At 39.6% G+C, this 23,126-nt stretch overlaps 2 protein-coding genes and 2 long non-coding RNA genes across 9 annotated transcripts in view; 3 read left to right on the top strand and 1 right to left on the bottom strand.

The window, feature by feature from the left end:
- The window catches only part of LOC119006642, an 18,895-nt gene extending 6,380 nt beyond the window's left edge, over nt 1-12,515 (top strand). Inside the window, exons 1-3 of one of the 3 annotated variants that reach the window (XM_037075571.1) lie at nt 2,351-3,277; nt 11,408-11,531; nt 11,689-12,515. In XM_037075571.1, coding sequence (XP_036931466.1) covers nt 2,987-3,277; nt 11,408-11,531; nt 11,689-11,888 — 615 coding nt within the window. In that variant the 5' untranslated portion in view covers nt 2,351-2,986 and the 3' untranslated portion in view covers nt 11,889-12,515. Of the gene's footprint in view, nt 1-2,350; nt 3,278-9,293; nt 9,648-11,407; nt 11,532-11,688 lie in introns of those variants that run through there. The other 2 variants (XM_037075573.1, XM_037075572.1) reach the window with 2 other exon arrangements.
- LOC119006640 (carboxypeptidase Q-like) lies at nt 1,452-23,126 on the bottom strand. 4 transcript variants are annotated; one of them, XR_005070855.1, is made up of 12 exons: nt 22,968-23,126; nt 22,047-22,197; nt 21,361-21,576; nt 21,133-21,249; nt 20,844-21,051; nt 20,518-20,725; nt 16,053-16,164; nt 15,214-15,305; nt 14,619-14,714; nt 14,177-14,282; nt 5,962-6,176; nt 2,180-2,318 (listed from the first exon to the last, which is right to left on the bottom strand). XR_005070855.1 is itself a non-coding variant. In XM_037075560.1 (11 exons), the coding sequence occupies exons 1-11, from the start codon at nt 23,109-23,111 to the stop codon at nt 2,158-2,160; spliced, it is 1,611 nt and encodes a 536-aa protein (XP_036931455.1). In that variant the 5' UTR covers nt 23,112-23,126; the 3' UTR covers nt 1,452-2,157. The 4 variants fall into 4 exon arrangements, 3 of the variants coding, with proteins under 3 accessions (XP_036931455.1, XP_036931457.1, XP_036931456.1); XM_037075560.1 differs by lacking the exon at nt 5,962-6,176 and having other exon boundaries at nt 1,452-2,318; XM_037075562.1 differs by lacking the exons at nt 5,962-6,176; nt 22,968-23,126 and adding an exon at nt 22,491-22,622 and having other exon boundaries at nt 2,158-2,318.
- Nucleotides 3,292-7,176, top strand: LOC119006644. Its single transcript, XR_005070857.1, has 2 exons — nt 3,292-4,004; nt 6,602-7,176. It is a non-coding gene; the product is annotated as an uncharacterized LOC119006644 (long non-coding RNA).
- Nucleotides 14,721-15,903, top strand: LOC119006647. Its single transcript, XR_005070859.1, has 2 exons — nt 14,721-14,867; nt 15,634-15,903. It is a non-coding gene; the product is annotated as an uncharacterized LOC119006647 (long non-coding RNA).

Here is a 23,126-nt window from a genome sequence, read left to right as displayed (position 1 = left end):
AGGAAGTCGTACACCACTTTCAATGCTTTGCTTATTTTGGGCCTACACAAATAAATGTAAATCTGTTTAACTCAGAATGCATTCCCTGTTCTAAAGTGAGCTGTTACTCTCAACCCGAACCTGCCAAACTAGCGCCTTTTTCATTTCAAACAGGAAAATATAAACAAAATGATGTATACAAAGTGAATGGGCATTACACTGCAGCTTTTCCACAAGGTGGCAGCCTATGCTCATAAATTCAGTATAAGCTAAGACTCACTGTACAGTTAGCGTTGCTGTGTGCTGAATTCGTCTAACATATGATATATATTTGCAATATATGCATGTATTTATAATAAATTATTCATAAAATTGTCTTGATCAGCTGATCTGTGTTACGTCATATGGTTGTTGAAAACCATCAGGTTTCTGCAGCATGTATCCCAGTCTCAGTAATGGTCAGTCACCATTAAAGTAATAGGTATTTATTTTAATAACTAAATATTGTTCTTCAGTTTTTAAAAGTGAAAAATCTGTTTTCTACATTCTCAAATGTAAATATGTTTTTGTTATGTCTCCATCTTCTGTGATAGTAAGGTGACTGACTGAGTTGGTTGGAGAAAACAAGACAGAAGAAGTCACTACGGCCTTGTAATGGGCTTCTTGTAATGGCCCCCTCTTTGTCCACATTACTGTTGAGGAAATACTAGAGTAATGTCTAATGAAAATAAACAATCACACATTCTACCTGTAAAGTAAAATGCAGAGAAACACAATTCCTACCCTTTCTCTCAACTTTGCCATTCATACTTGGCTGCTCTCCAACAAAGCTGAGCTGGGTGGTACACCGCAGCTATTATGTACAAATCAAGGGTATTTGTTAAAAAGATATCTAATGTAACAATTCACTTATTTGCACAACAATCGCAGTAGCTAGATAGCATACAGGGGGTCACCATGGTGCCAGCTTCAGTGTGCCTAAAGTTCACTTAAGTTAAAATCACAAGCAGTAGATCCAGATCATGAAAGGAAACCTGGCCTCATTTTGACCATGTGTTTTCTAACAGTCCTGTCTGTCTGACGTTGATGCATCCACGTTTTTACTGTTCAGGTCAGCAGTATGTATGTGTGACTCAGTGAGTGTTTAACATCCAGACTGTGTGTGTCTTACCTAACACCACTGTTTGCATGTGAATCAGTGTTACAGGCACATGCGAAAGAGTTCAGTAGAAACAGGCTTTAAGTTTCACAGCTTTGTTTCAACACAGACACACACCTACACATGCACATCTTTGTTTTCCATCATGACTTTATCTGCACTGGCTGGTTGACTCACCCTGACATCACCCGTGGGGAGTGCTGACTTCCCAGTTCACAGGGGGAAGAGATCCCAGCTGTGTGTGCGTGTGCGTGTTATCTGCTGTGTTGGCCTGCACAGTGCCCACAAAATGATGAATTCATACTTCCTCTCCTCTGTATAATCTTTTTCCTTTATTGGACTCGTCACCCATCATGCCACCTCCTACTTCTCCATTCCTCCTTCCTCTCTGTCTCCCTTCTATGACCTAATCGTTATCTTTACTCATCTTCCTCTTTCTTCTGTCAGAGAAACTACGTGATCAGCAAATTCAAAAGTATTAAAGCAGAAGAACAAAGTGTACAACAGAGTGTAAGGCAATGATTAATACTATTTTATAACACTGCAATGACGACTTGTGGTGTCAAATCTTACAGATCATAAAACACACACAAATATGACTCGTTAAGAGACAAAACACCGGAAAGTGACAGAAAAAGTTTTGAATTTGGACAGATTAACAATACTTTCTCAGAGCTTATTTACTGTTGCTTGTTTGATTTGTTTGACTACAAGCCAAGATGATGAAGATGACTTTTATATTGGACACTCACACAGACCCACAGTAAACAAAAAAAAAAACAAAAAAAAAAAATGAAAGACTTAAAGACAGAAATGATTTCCCTTACAGCTAATGTTTTAATGTACCATTTGGACAACCTGTAAACAAAACATTCTTTCCTCAGACTGTTCAACCTAATGTTTTCCTGAAAAAAAAAAATAAATAAAAATGTTGGATTGGAATACTTGTTTTTGAATTAACCAGTACAGCTGTGATTCACAGTGATCATGCCATCTTCAGCATCCTGTGTGCTAACTGGCTACCTGGGCAGCATGTCCTCTAGGTCTGCCACCACATATGCAACCACGGCCCACAGTGCTGAGCAGAGGTTCATGTCCTGAGGGTCCTGAACCATCATGGTGTCACCTTCAGTGTGGTGGAACCAAAAGTATCGACTGTCTGCCACGTGGAGGCTAGCACCTGGACAAGAAATGGAGGAAAAAGTCAGATTAAATACACTACTATTCGACTAAATGTAACATGTTGAACAATCAACTTTTCAATCACTCCTGGACTAATCTGTTAAATATTACATATTTCTGTGAAAGGGGCTCATGGGTAAATTTCTTTTACCCTAATTCATCAAAGTTTTTGGCCTTGTGTTACCTAAGTATGTGGAAAACAACTAAACCTGGTGGACAGTGGAGAACGAAAACCTAATCACGGTCATGCTTTCAATTAAAATCATTTCAGTTGTGGTGACCTTTCTATTTCAACCTCCTCAGAAACTTGTTAATTTAACTCTCCAATCTGCTGCTGTGTTCAGAAATAATCATTACTTGATTTATTTTGTTATTTTTGTTGGCAGAACCATGGTCCCATATCATGAAAATAAATTTCTACAGATCTCAGGAGAAGTCATAGTGAAGAAGAAGTATATAAAAGATCACTGTTTACTACATCTATTTCTCCAAATGCCATTCCTCTCACTTCCCCACAACAAGGCCTCTCAGCTGTACAAGCCAGTAGGAATTTGATCCAGTTTCTACGTTGAAACCAGATAACCAATCGTCGTTTAGCTTACATTTGTAAACCCCGCCCCCCTTGTGCCTGCTACTTCCCCCTTAGCTTTTGAGAAGTTTGCAGCCATGTCACTGAAAACTGGCCATGAAAAGTGCATTATTCCAGGCTGCAGTGCCTCGAACAAATCACTGCACAGCCTTCCGAAAGAGAGAAATTTAGCAGACAAGTGGATGGATTTTATTTTTGGGGAGCAGACTCAACCTGTGCAAAGTCAGTCTTTCCGGGTGTGTACAGGACATTTTACACCTGAGTGCATACAGAATCAGGGGCTGTATGATGCTGGAGTGGTGTCCAAATTACTTTTGAAGAGGGGATCCATTCCAACCATCTGGGACCCATCCCAAAACATTAAAACTGTGAGTAAAAACGTTTTAACAATGAACATAAATAAGGTGATGAATTCATTTTTACTAATGTTAAGCTAGCCAAGAGGACTGTGTTATGCAAGTCCCAGAGCATCCCCAGCAGCGATCTTGTAAATTAACTGCTGGTTTAATTGCGGTAGCTGATTCTCAGGCATCAGGCAGACATGTGTCGTGGGCGGGGTCTTTGGAGGACCCCGTGTCGACGAAACCGGAAATAAACATTACGACTGCATCGCTGCTGCAAGCTGAAGTATACCAAAAGATGCATTTGGGTGTCGGCAAAATAGACGTCAGTATTAGATATCTTCAAAGCAAAACTACAATTCGCTGTCTGCTCGCATAAAGACAACAAAACAACACAAGATGGAGTTGAAGCAGTATCTGCCGATGCCTGCACAATTATTTGACTGAGACATCGCTAAAAGATTATATTTTCTACCTGGCATCATTTACTTAAAGTTGCCAACACACCAGCTTTGTTGTTAAAATATAAACGTTATTAACTAGACTAGAATTTAAATTATAATTCCTCTGTGGTTGTGTGGCAAGTACTCAAGGAAAGTAGGTGACCGCGTCGATGCCTGTTGAAAATACTGCAAACGTCAGTAAGTCGTTTACGAAATGTTTTCTTTTTCAGTCTTACATATGTATAAAATACAGTTTTTAAATCTGATTCATGGGGGAATTTATTTAATTTACACAACCTGTACGGACCGAGGTAAGCTATTTGTTTACACACAGCTCATATGTAGTCTTAAACACTTTTTTTTCTCCTTAACTTTGCTCTAAGAAATTAATTATTAATTAAGGAATTAATAATAAACACACGCATAAGGTTTTAAATAAAACAAAACAAATGCTGTGTATCTCACACTATAAAAATAAATAAAATATAGTTAATACATTATAAATGTCTAGGATTTTTGAGTTTTAAATTTTTAATAGGAGTTTTAAAATCTCTATCTTAAAAAAATATAAAAGGAGTGTTATCTTTTAAGCCATGTCATTACCTGGATGTAATGTTTTTCTAAGATATTAATTAGGTTAATTTCATACACTTCATCTGCTGAGAAATTGAGATTGTTTAAAGGAGTAATATATAAGTCTTTGTAAGTGGGAACATCTTTTCCAAAAATCTTTGAAAGGTTTTTCTTTGGATGGTGTGGATTGGTCGCAGCAGACCATGCATATATTTTCTGGTCTTGTTCAGGTAAACCATTATGGAAAAGAGTAGCCGTTTAGTCTTGGAGATGATGACCTGAATCTGATCTTATTTCCACCTTTTTGTACCTTGGAAAAACTCCTTAAGGTCTCATACACAGATTCTGTGGCCTGCAAGGTAAAAAAACCCCAAAACAATTACAGAATGATTTCTCCAGAGGAACCCTCCCACCATTGCCCTTCTTATCAACATAAACAACTTCATCCGCTCAATGAGAAGATGCCATTCTATCATTGACTTCAAAGGAAAAGGGGGAAAATACTGAAAAAAAGTGGATTCATATAAATATCTATAAAACTATTTTCCTTTTTTTCTTTTGTGGTGGAAATTTCTGTCAATAAAAGAGTAAAGTCAGATCTGTCTTTTCGGTAAGTTTAATCCAACCATCTGCAGATGGACTCACCACACAGTCAAATTCATGAGCTGAGTGAATGAGCCCAGAGTAAAGGAGTGTTCACAATTTTATACACAGATATCAACAAGGTCAGGGGAAGAGACAAGCACTCTCGGACCCACACATCAAGTTGATCCACACTCTTCTTACCGTAATTGGCATTCATATACTGAATGTGAGGGGAGGTCAGCTTGAGTGGATAATCGTTGTCCCCCTGAATTTTGCTGTTTCCTGAACCCATTTTGGTTTTTGTTACCCCCGAATTGTTTATTAAAAATTTCTAAAGGACACAAGGTGTTGTTAAAACTATTTTTCTTTCACTCGAGTGGATATGAGACCATGGAGCGGTAAAATCAACAAAAGAAATGGATAAAAGGCAATGCAATGACCTAAACAACTGTTTTCTAATAAAAACCCAATCCGCAGAATTTGTAACTTCGGGAAAAACCCACTGGGGATAGAAAACTGACACATGCACACTCCCTTTCCGTCCGGCACCCTTTTTTTTTTTTTTCTTTTTTTTTTTTTTTCAGTCACTCAGAGGAGGGAAAGGAGAAAAGGAGACAGGAAAAAGATGCATAGGAAAGAAATGAAAAGTTAGTTCTGTCTGTGTCTGAGCAGGCCCTTGGCACTGCGACCCACTTTGAGAAATTACTTTCCCCCTAACGAGAGAGAGGGACAAATCCGGGCATCAATTTCCCACGTGATTTGCTCTACTCCGAAGAAGGAAAAACTCAGTGCTCGCTGGCTCTCAGTTCCTCTCTATCACAAACCAGAGTTCTCTAGAAAAACTCACAGGGACTGAAACCCTTTCGAAGCTTCCTTGATTCTACAGCGGTTCGAAACCCAAACCTGCCCTGTTGACACGTCTGTCACGCCCACCCAAAAGTGGCGAGAATCGATTCAAGTACGTACACACAAATTTTCTGAAGCTTCCTTGATTCTACAGCGGTTCGAAACCCAAACCTGCCCTGTTGACACGTCTGTCACGCCCACCCAAAAGTGGCGAGAATCGAAGTACGTACACACACACCGACGGTCTGTTGAATATTGGCTTACCGAGAAGACAGCTTCCACACGGTTCTGTAGATCACAGCTGTGAGCGAGCCACCTTGTCTCAGGCGTCAGGCCCTCACGTCTCTGCTCCTTTGATGGCGAGGTTGAGGTTTTGGAGTCCGAGCTCCCGGGTACCCTTTGAACCGTCTGCACTGAGTTTAAGGCGCTCTCTCACAGAAGTGATCCCATCCCTCGTCGCCAAATTGTGGTGGAAATTTCTGTCAATAAAAGAGTAAAGTCAGATCTGTCTTTTCGGTAAGTTTAATCCAACCATCTGCAGATGGTTGGATTAAACTTACCGAAAAGACTGCAGAGACTGACAAAGAGACAGACAAAGACTGCATCTGCAGATGGTTGGATTAAACTTACCGAAAAGACAGATCTGACTTTACTCTTTTATTGACAGAAATTTCCACCACAATTTGGCGACGACTTTGCATCTGAAAAGTAAAAGAATTTACTCTTTTATTGACAGAAATTTCCACCACACTTTTTTCTGTCCGAACCCTTTTATATGCATAATAAACTGTACCATTACCCTAATTTTACTGATTATGCCCTATGTCCCGACCTCATTTGTTCTATATTTGTGGGGGAGTTTTACTTCTTTAGACTAAAGTCAACGTGTCTCTGTCTCTTTTAGATCTACTTCACCTCTGTGTCACCTAAAGATGACTGGTTAGGGCAGCTGTCCTGATGACCCTGGCCTTTGCCTCTGGGGCAACCAAGGCCCAAGATATTAAGTTCTTGGCCTCAGTCCTTTTACAGACAGATAGTTAGTCTCCAGTTAGATTGTTTTACATGTTGTCTAAGAGTAGTTAATACAAAAACAAATACAAAAACAACATCTGAATCACAGTGTAAAATTCCTTTTCAGGCCTTCATAAATACACATGCGCAAACCTCAGTTACTCATCTACTATCACTCTCAGGACAATCAAAATTCATGAGACCATCCTCTACTATCACTGTCCATCAACTGTTCCATGCCCTAAGCATTTTACTTCTATACCTGTGTGCATCCTATTTCTGTCACTAATTGCAGAATGAATGTGAACAGTTATATCTAATCTGGATGAATGAGTGCATTGAATATTGTAGGTTAATATGGGTGTAACACTGTCACTTTTTCACAGCTAACTGTCTCATGTTACCTCGGACTGACTGTATGTAAGAATAACCAAATTATCAAATCAATAAAATTGAATATACATCTCAGACTGACTGCAGGAACATTTTGTAAACGACTTTATAATATTTGCTGTTTTGAGCAGGCTTTGATACAGTCTCCTACTAAACCATTTTCTAGTTTTCATTTTAAGCATCTGGAAATCACCTTTGGTGCTATATTTAAATTTTGGTGTGCTTGAATGGTGCAAGGTCAAAAATGCTGCAGTATTTGTGCTGTGCTATAATTTCTAATACCACAATTCTTTTACTTTTCAGATGCATTTATATTTCAAAGCTAATGTTGCAGCAAAATGTTTGTATCATAATGTCTGAAAAGACACACCTAGACCAACACCACACGAATAAGCAGTTATTTCAACCACCAGTTAAACTGGAATACGGCTGATTTATCTGTTGGATGGGTACAACAGTGTACACAAGTTTGTGTTGTAACAGGGAAGATAAAGGTCCCATGATGTCGAAAGTGAGATTTCAAGGTACAGCAGGTCTTGCTTCAATATAAACACTCTACGTATGGACACCCTCAGTAAATGGAGAAATGTATTCAGAAGCTGTGCCTTTAAAAGAGCTGTCAGGACTTCCATCAGGTTGTGATGTCACAACCACACAGTCACCACCCTCAGCATGGCCCACCCTCAAACACTTTTTTAAAAAACTTTATTAACAGCACAACACAAGTGGTTATTCCATCACAGAGCTAACAAGCTACAAGATAGAAATATGTCAAGGAAACGCTGTACAATATTTGGATGTCAGGAAGCCAATCTATCATTACATAGCCTTCCCAAGGACAGAAATATTAGAGACCAGTGGCTGAGGTTTATTTTCTCTGAAATACCAGAGCATTTTAGCCCAAATCTGACAGTCTGTTCGGCTCACTTTAGCACTGACTGCTTCCTCAATCAAGCACAATACAATGCCGGTTTCTCAAAGAAGCTATTGATCAAGGATACTGCTGTCCCCACATTGTTGGGCCTGATTCCAAATCCTCAAGGCGTAAGTAAACTAGTAGTATCTTCTATGTCTCATCAGGGAGGCAGCGTAATTAGATATGAAAACATATATGCTTAAGAAAGAAAGATAATTGTGGCAAATACTAACATGTGCACTCCCACACGTTTCGGCTCTCAAAATACCTTGCCAAATATTTTAGTACTAAGTTTGCTATCTAAAATGCCATCAACATTACTCCTCTGCTGTTTGTACAAGCAGTGCTGTCCCACATCTTAAGAGAATTTACCATGCCAGTACGGGTGAAACTTTGCAAAACATAAGACACTGAGACTGAATGGTACGATCCTCGTGCATCTGGTTGTGAAACAGAGTATGGATGTCATAGAGGATAACCAGATAACGTTAACAATTTTTATTTTTCATTAAGAGAACCATTTATAAAATGTTTGAATTGGGTCATCAGATCTAATCAATAATTAATATTTTCCATTTGAATAAGCCATTTCAGAGAGACAAAAGAAAGAAAGAAAGAAAGAAAATATATGTGAGCTTGCTGGGATAATATAGGCACATGCTTTTGTGCCCTCTAATCAGTTTGCACATATTAGTGCAACGTATTTTATTCTATGTTCAATAAATATTTTTTCCACATATTGTGTTAATGGCTCATGGTAAGCAAGCAGAATAAGTGAGTGGGCGAGCAAGAGTGAGGGAGCGTCGGTGTGACTTCTGTCATGGCGGACAGGTGTCAGAGGTGTGCTGATGGCAGAGTGCTGGGTGAGCAGCATGGACTGTGACAGTAGCTGTTGTATATGTACAGTGTACATTATGATCACTGGATAATCACAGCGCTCGATATAAACAGTGGGCAGTTTCAGCTGGCAGTGTGTGGCAGCGACGGAAAAGGGCACTAAGAAACGCTGAGGAAAATCAACCTAATACTCGCAGTTGTCTTAATATTAGTTTTGCATGTTCGTGTGAAGGACAGAGGATATGGTAGATGTGGCAGAAAAACAACAACTGGTGAATGAAGATTGACTTTGGCGTGTTTTGCTTTTTATAAGTCCTACATCAAATCGGTTGCAACTGTCGTGAATGTTGCTCCCGTCCGTGCAACAACGTGATTGGCTAATATGTTTCCCGGTCCGGCTGCTACGATGAGCTTTTGGGGGAAGAGGGGCGGGGTAGGTGTCATACAACCTCCATCTCTGGCGTTACGGATTTCTCTCTGTTGAAAAACCACTTAAAATAGTCTGTCTCTGTCTTATAATGTCTCCGGTATGGGCCGCCGGTGTGTTTTTGGATGTGCGAACTACCGCAATCTCTTCCCCTTCCCACTTGACCCATGCTTAAGAAAAAAATGGGTTGAATTTACACATTTTGAAGAAGGAGGCCTGTGTCCTAACTCAAGGATATGTGACCGGCATTTTTCAGAGGAGGTCTTTGACAATTTGGGCATGTACACCTCAGGGATGGCTGCCCACCTACGGCTGTCTGAGGACGCCATCCCTTCGGTGTACACTGTCGGCGCCTCTCCTGTAAAAGTAAGTAGCCTAACTTCAGTAATGGAGGTGGAACCATAAACGTGACTGAACACCATCTGCCTGTGGAGAACTTTTTTTTTTTTTTTTTTTTAAATCAAAGGTTTTTTGTAGTTATTGCCCATCTACCACTCCACCGGTCCAGTAGGTGGCGGTAAACTGAAATAAACGTCAGTTAATCGACAGGAGACGTTGAAGTTAAGTTTGTTTTTAGCTCGGCTAGCTTTTCTCGTTAACTTTCCTCAAATCAGATGCAAATGCGCGTATCCTGAGTGCAACAGCACGGAGGGGTTGCACACAGCTGGCTGCAGGCCTTGGGGCGGGTCGACATACTGTTTACGTGCGCAATCTCCACTTTACACGCGAGTGTTTCTCCATCTATGCAGAGGTGGAGGTGGGACTCAAAAAGCAGCGTTTGCTAAATCCTGATGCTGTCCCCACCCCTGCTAAAGAGGTGACACTGGTGAGTGAGGTCTCTTAACAGAGATGATGTCAAGACTGCAGCGTTTGCATAATACTACGATTTAAGAGCCACTCTGTTTTGAGGTGCCCTCCTATATAAATAAAATAAAGGGGAACATTTCACTATTGACCCTCCCTCAAGGCAAAACTGAAGTGATCACTGCCCATCAGATCATTTAGCTGCTGACCTGCTCCTCTTCTCACTTATCACTCGTGCACAAGATGAAAACATCACCGGCAGCTTCTGCACTGCACATTTCTGTGTACCTACATATGTAGACTACAAACCGTTCAATTCACTAAGTCACTAAAAGTCCTTCACTTCTTCTAGTACTTATTCCCTCTAGTGAATTACTTCCCTCGTCAGGGCAAAAAGTACACCAGAAGCCATTCATGTGGGCGTGGATGGTCCCAGGGATCAAAGAAAACAGTGTGTTTCTTGTGTTAAACAGAGATTTCCTTTTGTGTGTTGAATTTCCTGTAGTCTAAAACATGTCAGGCAGAACTACCACATTCAATGAACATGATGCAGCGGCATTATTTCCTTCTACCCACATTGCTTCAGCGTCAGTCTTGAGCCAATGAAAAGACCACAACCAACAATGAAAGCATCCTTTTACAACTATTGTCTGTGTCGCTTAATCCCTCATAAACATGGGCACAGTCATTTATTTTGAATAGATCCCTCACAGCCTCAAACACTCAGATTGTAATCATAATGTTGTTCATTAATATTTTTTTTTCTTTTTCTTGGGCTGGGGGTTCCTCATCTCATTTGAGGGTCTCAGGACAGAGGATGCTGCATGTTGTACTGACTGTTCTACTGTATGAGGGAAATTGTGATTTGTGATATTTGGCTGTATGAATAAAATCAACTTGAATTTTGCATTATAAGCCATGTGTGTATGAATTTAAGAAATACAAATATATAGTCGATTATGAGTTAATGAAAGTAACAACTGTGAAAGCTTAAGAAAACGTAACAAAGAAAGGAAACATTTAACAAAAGCTCAAACAGAAGTGTAGTGCCTCCCTCTAATCTCATTCTCCCCCCTTTTTTTCAGTTCCCACTCTTAATTGTAACATGTGAATTACACTCTTATGGTATTTTCTATAAAGTTATTATTTCAATAGTGTTGGCTTTCTTTCAACCAATAGCAGAGCTCCAATAAAAGCATTCAATGCTTGAAACAAATTAAGGTGACAGTATCAACTTCACAGAAGTCACAATTATAGCCTTGTTTTTACCTTCAATATAGTAACCTTGATCAGTGTTTTTGTTGCTGTTCCCTGGTGTTTAGGTCACTGCCGGCAGCAGTTCTAAAATCTTTCCTGCTGTCAGACATGTTGCCTGCCAGACTGACCTACCAGAGAGATTATCTGTCGGCACACAGGTCTACATGAAAACTTACTTCAGAAGTAAAGGTTTGTTGTCGCAAATATCAAATATGACTGACACGAGAATTATTTGGATTGCTTCTCACTCTTACTTACTTAATAGTGAGCGTAAATAAACAAGTCATAATATTGCTACTGTAGATAAAAGTGACAGCATTACTGATATTGTTTCCATGCTTTGAAGGTACCCAGGCGAGAGTGGCCAGCAGAGACTGCGGCATGTGCACCCTCACCTTGCCCTTGGACAGTCCATTATTGTTCCTACAACCAACAATCATAAAGAGACCATCCAAGAGACCTCAACTCAGCCTTACAGACAAGGAGGAAGGCCCCTCACAATGCAAGTTGTCCATGCTGGCTCATCAACCAGAGAATTCAACATGATTCTGAGGACTCTGTCACTGTCATGGGTTATCAGCAGTGTCTTATTGTAACCTCTTCAAAGAGAGGTGTTGCAAATTACCACAAACTTAACAGTAATTGCCCTTTTAAAAGGGGAAGCTGTGTATGGTCTTACTGGCTGAGGTTCAACAGTTTTCAGTTCCTCTTCTACAAGTTAGTCTACAACGTTGTCTCTCTGGATGGGATGTAATACACTTAGTATACTTAATACACAATACAGTTAGACTGAAACTGTTTGGATCTGTTAATCTCATCCAAAACATTAAAAGCTGGAAACAGAAAGATATCCATTTTCATCATCAAAAAATAATCAAAATGATGGCATCAGCTTTGGCTTGGTGAAGTTTCTCGCCATTACTGCAAAACACTGGGTGTTAATTCAACTAATCAACTAGTGGAAAAAGGTAAAGAAGCCAGAGTAGACTAGAAACTAGACTAGACTAGAAACCCACGCAGACCACGAGAGAACTCAAGCAGAGAGGTCCAAACCAGCCAGCTGGATGGAATCCAGAAACTTCTAGCTGTGAGGCAACAGCACTAACATCTGCATCACCATTACTGCTCTTGGTTCAGTAGATGTGTTGTAATAAAGTTGTATTATAATGATTATGTGCTGTTATTTCTGCTTTATTCTATAGTTAATTGTTATTTGTAGTAATTAAAAGATCAAAAGGTCATAAACACAAAGTGTGGCTGGCAAGAAAAAACAGGAAGGCATCTATTTAAAAAAAAAATTGTTACTGAAGAATAAGGGTCAGGAACTGGGAGGACACCATGATTAGTAGCTAGAGTCAAGGGCAAACAAGCCTCAATAAATTACTATTAAACAGGTGCACACCCAACTGGAGTGTGTACACTGTGATCAGCCAAAAATCACTGAGCATGTGCTACTGATAGTGGGAAAGTAAACTGAAAAAAAATATACTTAGTTAATGAACTATTCAAAAATAGGAGGTTTAGCTTTTATTTATATTTCTCTGTTTCCTTACAAGGAAGTACAGCGTTGCACTTTGTGTTATAATTCATGGCTTCAAAAAGATGTTATCAATATTTTAGATCAATATAATATTTCATAACCTTTTAGTAACAAAAAGACTACCTCATTCTCTTTAATATGGTTCTTCAATCAATGCCATTCCATCCGGACTAACCCAAATTATCACGAGTCACATGTTTAGGAGGACATGGAATCCTAAATGCACCACGTTCATTGCTTTGGCATAAACATTTGTATACAGACAAGTACATTTTGTTGGGGCACATAATTGGAAGAATTGTTGCAAACTATGTTTTTTAATATTCACCATACTAATGTTTAAAGCCCACCTCCAGTGTAGCAGCTAAATAATATATTATGGGAGCACAGAGTTTGTCAGGCCTTGTTAGCCGCTTTTTGGCTGACGGAGCATGCAGAATCAGTTTCAGAGGCCATCGGTGTGAGAAATCACTCAGTTTAGCTGGTCAGTTAAGGGCATCAGTGTACAGAAAGAGGAATGGAAAAAGAAAAGGCCCCTTGAGCCTGTTGCTTCAGTATCCATGATTTCATCCATTTAGAACCGTTTGAAAACAGAAGACTCAGTTTAAAGACATAGCACACCACATCCTTCAAATAACTCATTGTTTTCATGCAAGAACTGTTATAGTGCTTTGTTATGCAAACAAAATGTTTAAGTCATTTTTTTGTGAGTTTTTTCTTTCCAGTTCCTCATTTACAGGTTATTCAACAATGTCTTTTCTGTGTACATTGCTTTTTCACTTCCACAAAAAATATACAGAAGCAGAGTGGATGTCTGGACCACCGAAACCACAGAGATAGAATGACATTGGCAATGACAATGACTTATTCTATCCAATTTTAGTATTTTATTGTCAATTCTATTAGGCCCCTGTACTCATCATTTGAAACTTCTCAGGACATTTGGTCACTTATAGGCAGCTGCCTGGCTCAGCGTTTTTACTGACAAATTTTACTTTTTGAACTCTCCATCCATGATTTAGATTTTAAAGTTTTAGTTCCGGTTTCTTAAGAAACCTCAGAAAAGATTCATATGTGCCCACACTACCAGTGCATTTACTCCTGTACTATCAGTGAGGATGTGATTCTGTGTATGCAGCACTTTCAGAAGAAAAGAGTGGTTAATAAACGAGAACCACAGAAACAGAAATTAGGATGACCTACTTCCTATTTCAAGTTTCAGCATTGATGGCAGAAAAGATAAATCATGTAAAAAAACAGGTTAGCCATTTTCTTTCATACTGATTCAGCTCACCTGGTACTCCTGATTGCATCCACGGTGAGATGTCTGTCCCTTCTCCGTGCGTCTCCAGTTTGGTCATATTAATGGGGGCCAACAGTTTGACCACTTCTTCCATCACCTGTTGATACAGACAGCTACATGTTATGGTGCCACATGCACATAAAAGATATTGTAGTTGTTTTCTGTAGGGGTTTCTGTAATGACTTCTGCGATTCCTACTCAATAGAGTGTACACTGAGGTTTGTAGGGAAGTTCAATGTTAGGACTAGTTCAAAATGGCCAATTTAGGAAGCAAAAGTACAATGTGAAATAGTACAATGTGAAATAGGGAGTGGATGGAACAGAGAATACTAATCCCAGAATCTATGCTTTGAAGAACTCTGGCTTCAACTCCATGCTTTGAAGACAAAATAAAACTGAGAATTGTGTGGTGACATTGTGTTTTCAGTCCTACCTTTCGAGCTGCATCACTGCCAGTAAACTGCAGAGCCATCGGGGCAAACGTGCCCAAGTCAGATTCCATGACAAGGTCAAAGTTGGACATGTTCACCTTGGATGAAGAGAGATAGAGAGATAGCAGAGCGTGGAAGGAGACAAAAGAGATGGAAGACCAAAATAGATAGAATGTGTTGTCTGAATAAGCAAAAGTGGAAAAAGGAAAAAAAATGTGTCCCTCCATAATCTTCAAAGTAGGCCTCAGGAGGTGAAGTTAAGGAGATTTATTCTCAAACCAGAGCATTCACACTCCAACCCACTACTGGAAATTGTTAGTACAGCTGCCAAACTACTTTAAGTTTGAGAGAACTGGGTGGGTGAACTGGTAAATTGGGTTAAAATGTACTTTTTAAACCTGTGTCTCTTTTTATGAGAGCATAATTTATCGTTTAACTTTAGAGCCCTAAAGAGGGAAATTCTGTAACTCAGTTCCCTGAGAGTACATGTATACACACAAACACTCAATACATCTTCTATGTAATCCGGCACTTAAGTTGCTTTAACTTTACTGATGTTGCAGCGTGCCTCCTATTAGCAGTAACAGTAGACAGTACCTTGTGTAGATTATAGTACTGCTGAGCTCCGACTCCGCCCTGCTCTTCAGCTGTCCACAGCACTGTTCGTAGGGTCCTCCTTGGACGCAAACCTGGACATGGATAAAGATTCGAATAAACACACTCAGCAACAGAGATGCTTATACATACATAAAGAAAATAGCTCAGATTAACAAATGACAAAACTGTGATGCCTGGTGGTGAACATGATGCAGGCTTTCTTTTGAACTTGTAATACACATGAAAGTTTACTGTATTCCCGACCACAGAATCTTTCATCACTGGATCTTGATACTCTAGTCTGGTTGGATCTGTCCCACTACAAGCTAATTCAGTTGCATACTTTTTTCCACAGGAATACAGTACTGTATATCCGTGTCTGTTTCCTAATTATGTGTGTTCTTGTTCCTCTACAAACAGTTGGAGGAAATTACTGTTTACAGTCTGAGGAATTGTTTTGTAATTTGTCCCCAAGTTTAGAACTGGATACTCAGCTCAGTCTACAAGGTATTCACTAAGAGGCCACTGGAGTTTACAGTGGAGCTCTTTCTATATGAAGGTTTAGTGTGTTTCGCTTTTGTACATTGTTATACCAACTGTTGGAGAGTTGTACTTTTTACTGTAGCTGTTGATCTCAGGTGAACAAACAGGTTGCATAAAGCTAAATAATAAAGTAAATCATTAACGTCACCTTGTTTGTCTATGAGCTTGTGCAAGTTTGCTGCTGACTACAAATGTTTACACTTTTCAGCAACATGAAACTGTTTCTTTCTGGGGGAAGATCACCTGTGCAACAATATGCATTGTGTATGTGTGTGTCTACATTGTCTCTGTATTACCTAAGTCCTTGATGAGTGACAGGGCCTCCCAGGAAATCATGGCGCCACCTCCGTCATCCATGGCGCCTTGGCCCACATCCCAACTGTCCAGATGCCCGCTCAATAAGACAACCTAGGAGATTAGATAGATACAGACATATAAATAAGGAAAAAAGACCTTGAGTGTGTGGTGGGACAGTTTCGTTATGTGTGTATCCATTTCTGATACATATCCTGTCTACATTAAATTAAAGCACACACAGATTTGACTTGGTATTTTTCATTTTTAAAAAAAAAAAAAAAGCTTTTTTTTTTTTTTATCAGCAAGGACAGACAGACTCATGAAAACAGGAAAACAGAGACAGAAACACACAGTTCAGAGTGATACCCCCATTTCCAGGAATATCAAGGGGTAGGATTCCCGTCAGTGGGATGCTCTTGACCTGATGATCCAGGTTACAAAACATTTGCTGGCTCCTAAGCAAGCCTCTGGACAGCGACCCAGAGTTTACACATTTCATAACAATCTTATCTAATCTGGCAGAATTGGTTGGACAGCACACCACTTAAGTCAGAACTGAAATACCGCAACAACTATTTGACGGACAGCCATGACATTTTGCGCAGACCCTCAAGATGCCCAGAGGACAAATCCTCTGACTTTTCCACTAGTGTACCAACAAGTTGTTTCTCATCCAGTGTAATACACCAAAATTTACCAGATGGATTACCATGAAATTTTGCACAGATATCGATGCCCCTCTAAGATTAAATGCTATGTATTTTTTAAAATATATTTTTTTGGACTATATGGCTTCATTGATAGAACAGCTGAAGATACGACAGGAATCAGGATGAGAGAAGAAAAAGCCTCTGTACATAGTGCGCCTGCTCTACCAACTGAGCTAAACGGCACCCCATGCTATGTTTTTTTAATGACCAAAATGACATTTTCATTAACCTCATGCCTTATCTGTCTTTAGAGCCAATTGGCATGCTAATATGCTAAACTAAGATGGTGACCACATTAAGCATTCTTATTTCTTTTAATCAGCATGGTGATGTTAACATTTACCTTAAAGCACTGTTGTGTCTAAGGTCATCAATAAAACCTTTCCATAAACATTCTCATCTGCTTAGAGCTGAGAGTGCCCTGAGTATACCTAAAAATTGTTTTAATAGTATGAACACTGGTGTGTACACTTAAATGTGTTTTGCATGACATAGGAATACATCAGCTGGGGTTTTAATACATACATATACATTTATAACAAATACATATACAGATGGTGATGTACACAATATCCATGTAGCACTGAAGTGGTTTTGCAATGCCAGAACTGAGAACCATTTTAATCCCTTTCCTTAGTATTGAGGGGTACAGCTACCTGAGTAATATTGCTGTTGTTTGGGTTGCAACTAACTATTCTTTTCATGATTGATTAATCTGGTGACTATGCTCACAATGATCTGAATAATTGTTTAGTTTATTAACTATAAAAAAAATAATTATGGAAACTTCTCATTACAATTGCCCAGAGTGTCGTCTTCAAATTGCTCCATTTTTCAAAGAGTTTAGTATCGCAAATGAGAAAGAAAAGAGGGAAATCCTCACATCAAAATTGTAATTTATCTTCTTTTGATAGACTAATTAATGAATTAACTAATTGTTGCAGCTCTAGTCCTTTTTTTTTACAAGCAAGTACTTATAGTTAACATAGTTTAAATCATGAGAAATCAAGAGAGTATGACTGGTGTGTTTAGATGTGGTCCAGTGACATGTTGCTAAATTGGGAATAAAAACATTTTTCCAACCAAAACACACTGACATTTACGATCAGTTCTCACCCTAATTACTGTCTAGAAACATGATTGGTGTTTTAGGCATTAATCTAAACAGAATGCCTACACATCACGACATCTGAGATTTTAAACGTTTAACTGTAGGAGTTGAGTGGGTGGGAAAAAAAAATCCAAGCAACTCATCACTCTCTGATGACGATGAGTGGCCCTAAAAGGCTAAACTGTGGAAATGACTCACTAAACCTCAAATGTACATCTTTGTATGGACATGCACACACGTACGCACACACACACAGCCAACCACAACCGCTGCTACTGCCAGCCCTGAGCACAGAATCACAGAGCCAGAAATGATGTCAACCATGCCAAGTGTTTCATTTCCCTTTTCTATAATGAGCGAGCAAATGTTGGTTCCCAGATCAGAATAGTAACAACTGATTACATCAGTGATCATCCTCTAATCCAAGTCTTCTGACTGCTTAGTTCCACTTTTTTCTCACAAATTAAAACAAAGAGAATGCTGTTTGTAAAGAAGAACAGAGTTTTGTTGAATTACACAAATTGGTAACTGCTGAAATATACTGGACATTATACCATACAGACTACGTGTGTGTTCTCTGTTAGCATACAAAGTCTAGAATCTTGTGTTTGGCCACCTTGGACTTTAATGTTAGGATGTGATGTTTTGCAATTGTGGATTCAGCAGGCTTTCTACTTCTAGGCGCAAGATGCTGCAAAGAAGTAAAGGCTTACACACACACACGCACGCGCGCGCGCACACACACACACACTTCATAGTCACAATATTGGGAAACTCCAGGTGCAAACACCATCATCAGTCAAAAAAAACATCTTGTCAGATATTACATGGTGTGCAGAGGCCTCTGTCGCTGATTCCATAAACATAACTCCTTAACAGCAACAACAATAAAAAAGTCGTGCTCCAGGCAACCTCTGGTGACACTCTGGAAATTTCACGCTTTTAGTGAGTAATACACAGAAATGGAAAATGCCAATTCAGTTTGGTCAAGTCCTCTCCACATTTTTTTCTCATATGCCGCAAGGATTTACCACTCATCTTCATAAGTCAGTGCAACCAAGATTTACATACCCTGTTCAGCTATTTAGGACATGTCAGTTCGACCCAAATGGGGTTGTCAATGTGAATGGGAAAAGTTGATCCTGCTTCTCATCCACTTTTACTGAGACACTACAACTCTGAGCAGACGGCAGAAGAGCACTCGATAGTTTCCTCCAAGGATTCAAAGTTAAATCGGCCAGATCTGTCCTTACTGTGTGCCCACATGTGTGTACCCATATGTCTTTGTGCTACACAACATGCCACTTCTGGTGTCCTGAAACCACAGTAATGTTTCAGCCCTGTCCATTTAATTAGAGAAGCATTAGTACAATTTTTCAGGAGCATCTGACTCTCTCCCCGGTAAACAGAGTGTATCTACATGCATCCAGAGATTTGTGCAGCTGCACCTTAACTGTTTATCAGGTTCTACTGGTTAAACTTGTCTGGCTCCTTATCCATAATCTTACTAAGGACCTGTGTGCAACATTGTGGGATACTACCCTGCATAGTGGGAACTGGTTCAGATAATTATTGTAGGATTCTGGTTTTGGAGTTTAACAGTGAACAAAAGTGGTAACTATGTCTGTCTATTTGCTGTATGACAGATTCACAACACCTATCGCACAAAGCATGCTGGACTCTGATTACTTTATCATTTTTGCAGGTCAGTGTTCCTGCAGAGCAACTCTATCCCCATTGACTCAAGGGTTTCATACACAGTATACTAGTCATGCTTTAGAAAGACTAAAAGAAAGAATGATTGCAGGTTTCAGTACTGTAGTAAAGGAAAATCCTCCCAAAAGTAAATGGAAATCTTATTTCTGTGTGTTTATATTAACATGTTTTCACAAATCACAACTCTGTTCATACCATCAAAGGGTATATTAATTTCAGCAGGCCCATAATTTCAGTTGAGCTGTTTAGACTGACCAATAGAAAAATTGCTGCATGGTTTGGCTTGTTGAAATTTACATAAATAACATTATTAGGTCAGAGGGGGATTTGAGAAAGTAGGAAGCCAGTGCAGGGATATTTCCTTGCAATGTTGAAAACAAGTTAAAAGCTTTGAATTCCAGTGATAAAATGTTTGTTTTTTTTGTTTTTTGTTTTCAAAAACATTCAAAGTAAATACTTAACAGATAAATAGTTTGTTTACACAAGGCTGTGTTCCCCTAGAAACCTACTATATAATGACTTAATGAACATGACATTCCTCAGCATTTCCAGCTAACCTGAGCCCTTGGTGATTCTAGGAAAAGACTCTCTCTCTCTCTCTCTCTCTCTCTCACTCACTCACTCACACAGCAAAGTAAAGCCAGACTAAACAGCTGTGGGAATATTTGGAGTCAGCATAAAGAGGTTCCAGCTACCTTTCCTCGCCCGCCCCACCAAACACAGAGAAAGATAGAGAGAAAGACTAATTAAGAGAGAGACAAGAACATGCCAGAGCCTTTCTTCTGGAAAGGACATGTGTTTCCCATTCAGTAAACTGGAAGGCCCACACAAAAAGATTTACCCCGCCACTGAATGACAGCAAAAGGGTGATAACGAGATACACGGGTAAACAGGTTAGACATGTCTGTCATGGAGTGTGAGATCTACCTGCTCAGGGTGTTGCCAGCCTTTTATCTCAACCACTGTGTTGAAGGAGTCGGCATCTGGCAGAGTCTCGGCTCCCATTGTGAGTCTGACCACTATCTTCTGCCCCCTCTGTGCCATTCGCCACATAAGCTCAGCATCCTCCATGGTTATACAGGCTGTGGGGATGCGCTTCACTCCATCTTTGTAGTCCTGCCAACCCGTGTGAGGACTAGAGAGGGATAGAGAAAGACAGAGTCATATGAATCCTCTGATTAAACCCTCATTACACCTGAAAGGATAAAATGCCAGCCCCATAGGCCCTCCAGCAGTCATTAAATGTAACCTACCTGTTAATAGAGAATGGTGTAATAGAACGAATGAGTGTGGCCACAGCTCCAACTTTGGCTGCCTCAGAAGCACCGAAAGCACGGTAAGCAACCGTTTCTCCATAGCTGACAAATGGCTGGTTAAAGACCACAATCCTCCCTACAGCCTCACTGGCTCTACGATTCAGTTCCTCAAAAGACTTAACCACCAACACCTCTGCTTCAATGCCTGGAGAGACCAAAGTCAGACAGTGAGGTGTAAAAAGTAGGTGGATGACGAATGACAAGCATAACTGTATTCAGTCTTTACCTTCAGGTGGTGTCCCTACACTGCTACCCAGACCAAGTATAGCCAGACTTTTAGGCCTGGGCACAATCATTTCTGCACTCTCTTTCCCTCTCACCCAGTGTGGGATTTTGACTGGCTCTGGAGAAGAAAAGCATGAAACAAAACTATTGTTACATTCAGGACAAGACGTTGCTGATAAATATGTGAAACATATCTGGAAATTATCTTCACATAACAAGCAATGCTCACCAAGATGTACATCCAACCCGTCCTGTGTTATAGCCTTGTACATGTATTTGATGGCCATCTCAAGGTTTTGTGAGCCACTGACACGGTTCCCTATGGTGTCGGTGAAGTCGGCCAGCCGTCTGTAAGAGCGGTTCTGGGCAGCTCCAAACACAGCCAGGTCAATAATCTGTTTGGCCACATCGGCATAGCCTGCTACCTCTGCTGCTATGTCCGAGGCTGGGTTCACAGAGAAACACACCAAAAGAAACTCAGGTCTTATATCCAAATCTTATTTTTTGTCAAGATTATCTTAAAACAATTAAAAAAGCTTTTCAACCAGAATTTCAAATGGAGTAAATGAAGTGTCAGATTAAGTATGCCACTTTTATATACATTTTCATTTGCACATAATTCAAGGTTTGTAGAAAGACCTGCCCCCTAAAAGTTCATGAAAAATTAAAATGTGCATATTCACTGATTCTGTATTTAGTATCAATTTGCAATAAATGGACTGGTATATGTAAGTTTTTTAATATGTCCCATAATAGACAGGCCGTCACAGTTTTTCCAACATCTTAAAGCCAATGCACCAGCACAGTTTATGTGTTTGTCTGAATTGAAAATAAAGTCAATGCACCATAATTTCCATACATACTGCATGTGTCTATTGCTTAATGTATATGTGATGGTACAAGGTTTGGGTTTACCTTTCTTTGTGGTATGATTAGACACAGCCCTGACTGTAGCCATTGAGCTATTGGACTGAGCAGGGTGAGGGTGACAGTCACACAGTGATGACAGCATGGAGAGGAATATGAAGAGAGAATGGAGGAAGGGAGCTCCACCTTTCTGAGTCATCTGCGGAGAGAGGAAACATCAGTGTGGTTACAGATTTGAGAGTCTCATGGATTTATAGCTCTTACATGGACATTTCAGCTCACTATATTTATTGTACCGGCACATCTGAAAAGCTTAATACTGATATCATTTTGATACCCCAGCATCAGTTAATAAATCCAAAAGTTGTCATCATCATCATAATTGTATTAACTGTTTTGGGACTAACCTAAAGTAGATTAAAAACAGTAATCAATGTAAGTGCAGACATGGCAACAACATGTGAGATTTAATATGGTAGTAAGTTAAATTACCTTGAGTTACTTTTTGACATTGACTGTGTTGTACTATTAGAGGCAGTGAGAGCAGAAGCTCATGGTTTCATCACTGTCAGAATCATTTTGCCCTTAATTTCAATTTTAGAATATAAGTAACAGAAAATCTACACAGAAAGAGGTGGCATCCAATCACTTTCACGAGGCACCTGAAAGACATCAAGTACCAGCCAATCAGATGCACAGTAACGTAACATTAAGCTAACATTAGCACTTAACTTCGATTCGGGCCATCTATCCAAACGCAGCACCAAGAACAAGTTTGCACCGTAATAATCAAGTCAAATTCCATAAGCTTCATCTTTTATCAGCAACCAGACGATATACTAAAGAGACTCAGACTGTGATACAAATGAACAGAGGTTGAAAGAAACGTTACAGCAGTTGAAAGTTTTTAGACTCTCAATGAGCATGACATTTGATTTTAAACTTCCATAAAATAACAGAAACACAAACCTTTCTGGTTAAGTTAATGTCTATGATGCTGTTGACGCTACAAGACTGTAGAAAGTCTCGAACTACTGTTATGCGCGACGTAAATACCGGTTCCAGAACATAGTTAGACTCAATTTCCGGGCTCGTGATTTCTGCGTGCAGCATAACGAAAGTACACTT

This window comes from Acanthopagrus latus, chromosome 17 (assembly GCF_904848185.1).
Source record: "Acanthopagrus latus isolate v.2019 chromosome 17, fAcaLat1.1, whole genome shotgun sequence".
In the NCBI taxonomy this organism is placed as follows: Eukaryota; Metazoa; Chordata; class Actinopteri; order Spariformes; family Sparidae; genus Acanthopagrus; species Acanthopagrus latus.
Note: the sequence above shows the minus strand (reverse complement) of the source record. Positions and strands in the feature narration are given on the sequence as shown.

Coding starts and splice junctions, on each gene's coding strand:
- LOC119006640 (XM_037075560.1), bottom strand. CDS start 23,111: ATGCTGCACGCAGAAATCACGAGCCCGGAAATTGAGTCTAACTATGTT. Junction 21,250..21,360: donor CGGGTTGGATGTACATCTTG/GTGAGCATTGCT, acceptor TTTCTTCTCCAG/AGCCAGTCAAAATCCCACAC. Junction 21,052..21,132: donor TGTAGGGACACCACCTGAAG/GTAAAGACTGAA, acceptor TGGTCTCTCCAG/GCATTGAAGCAGAGGTGTTG.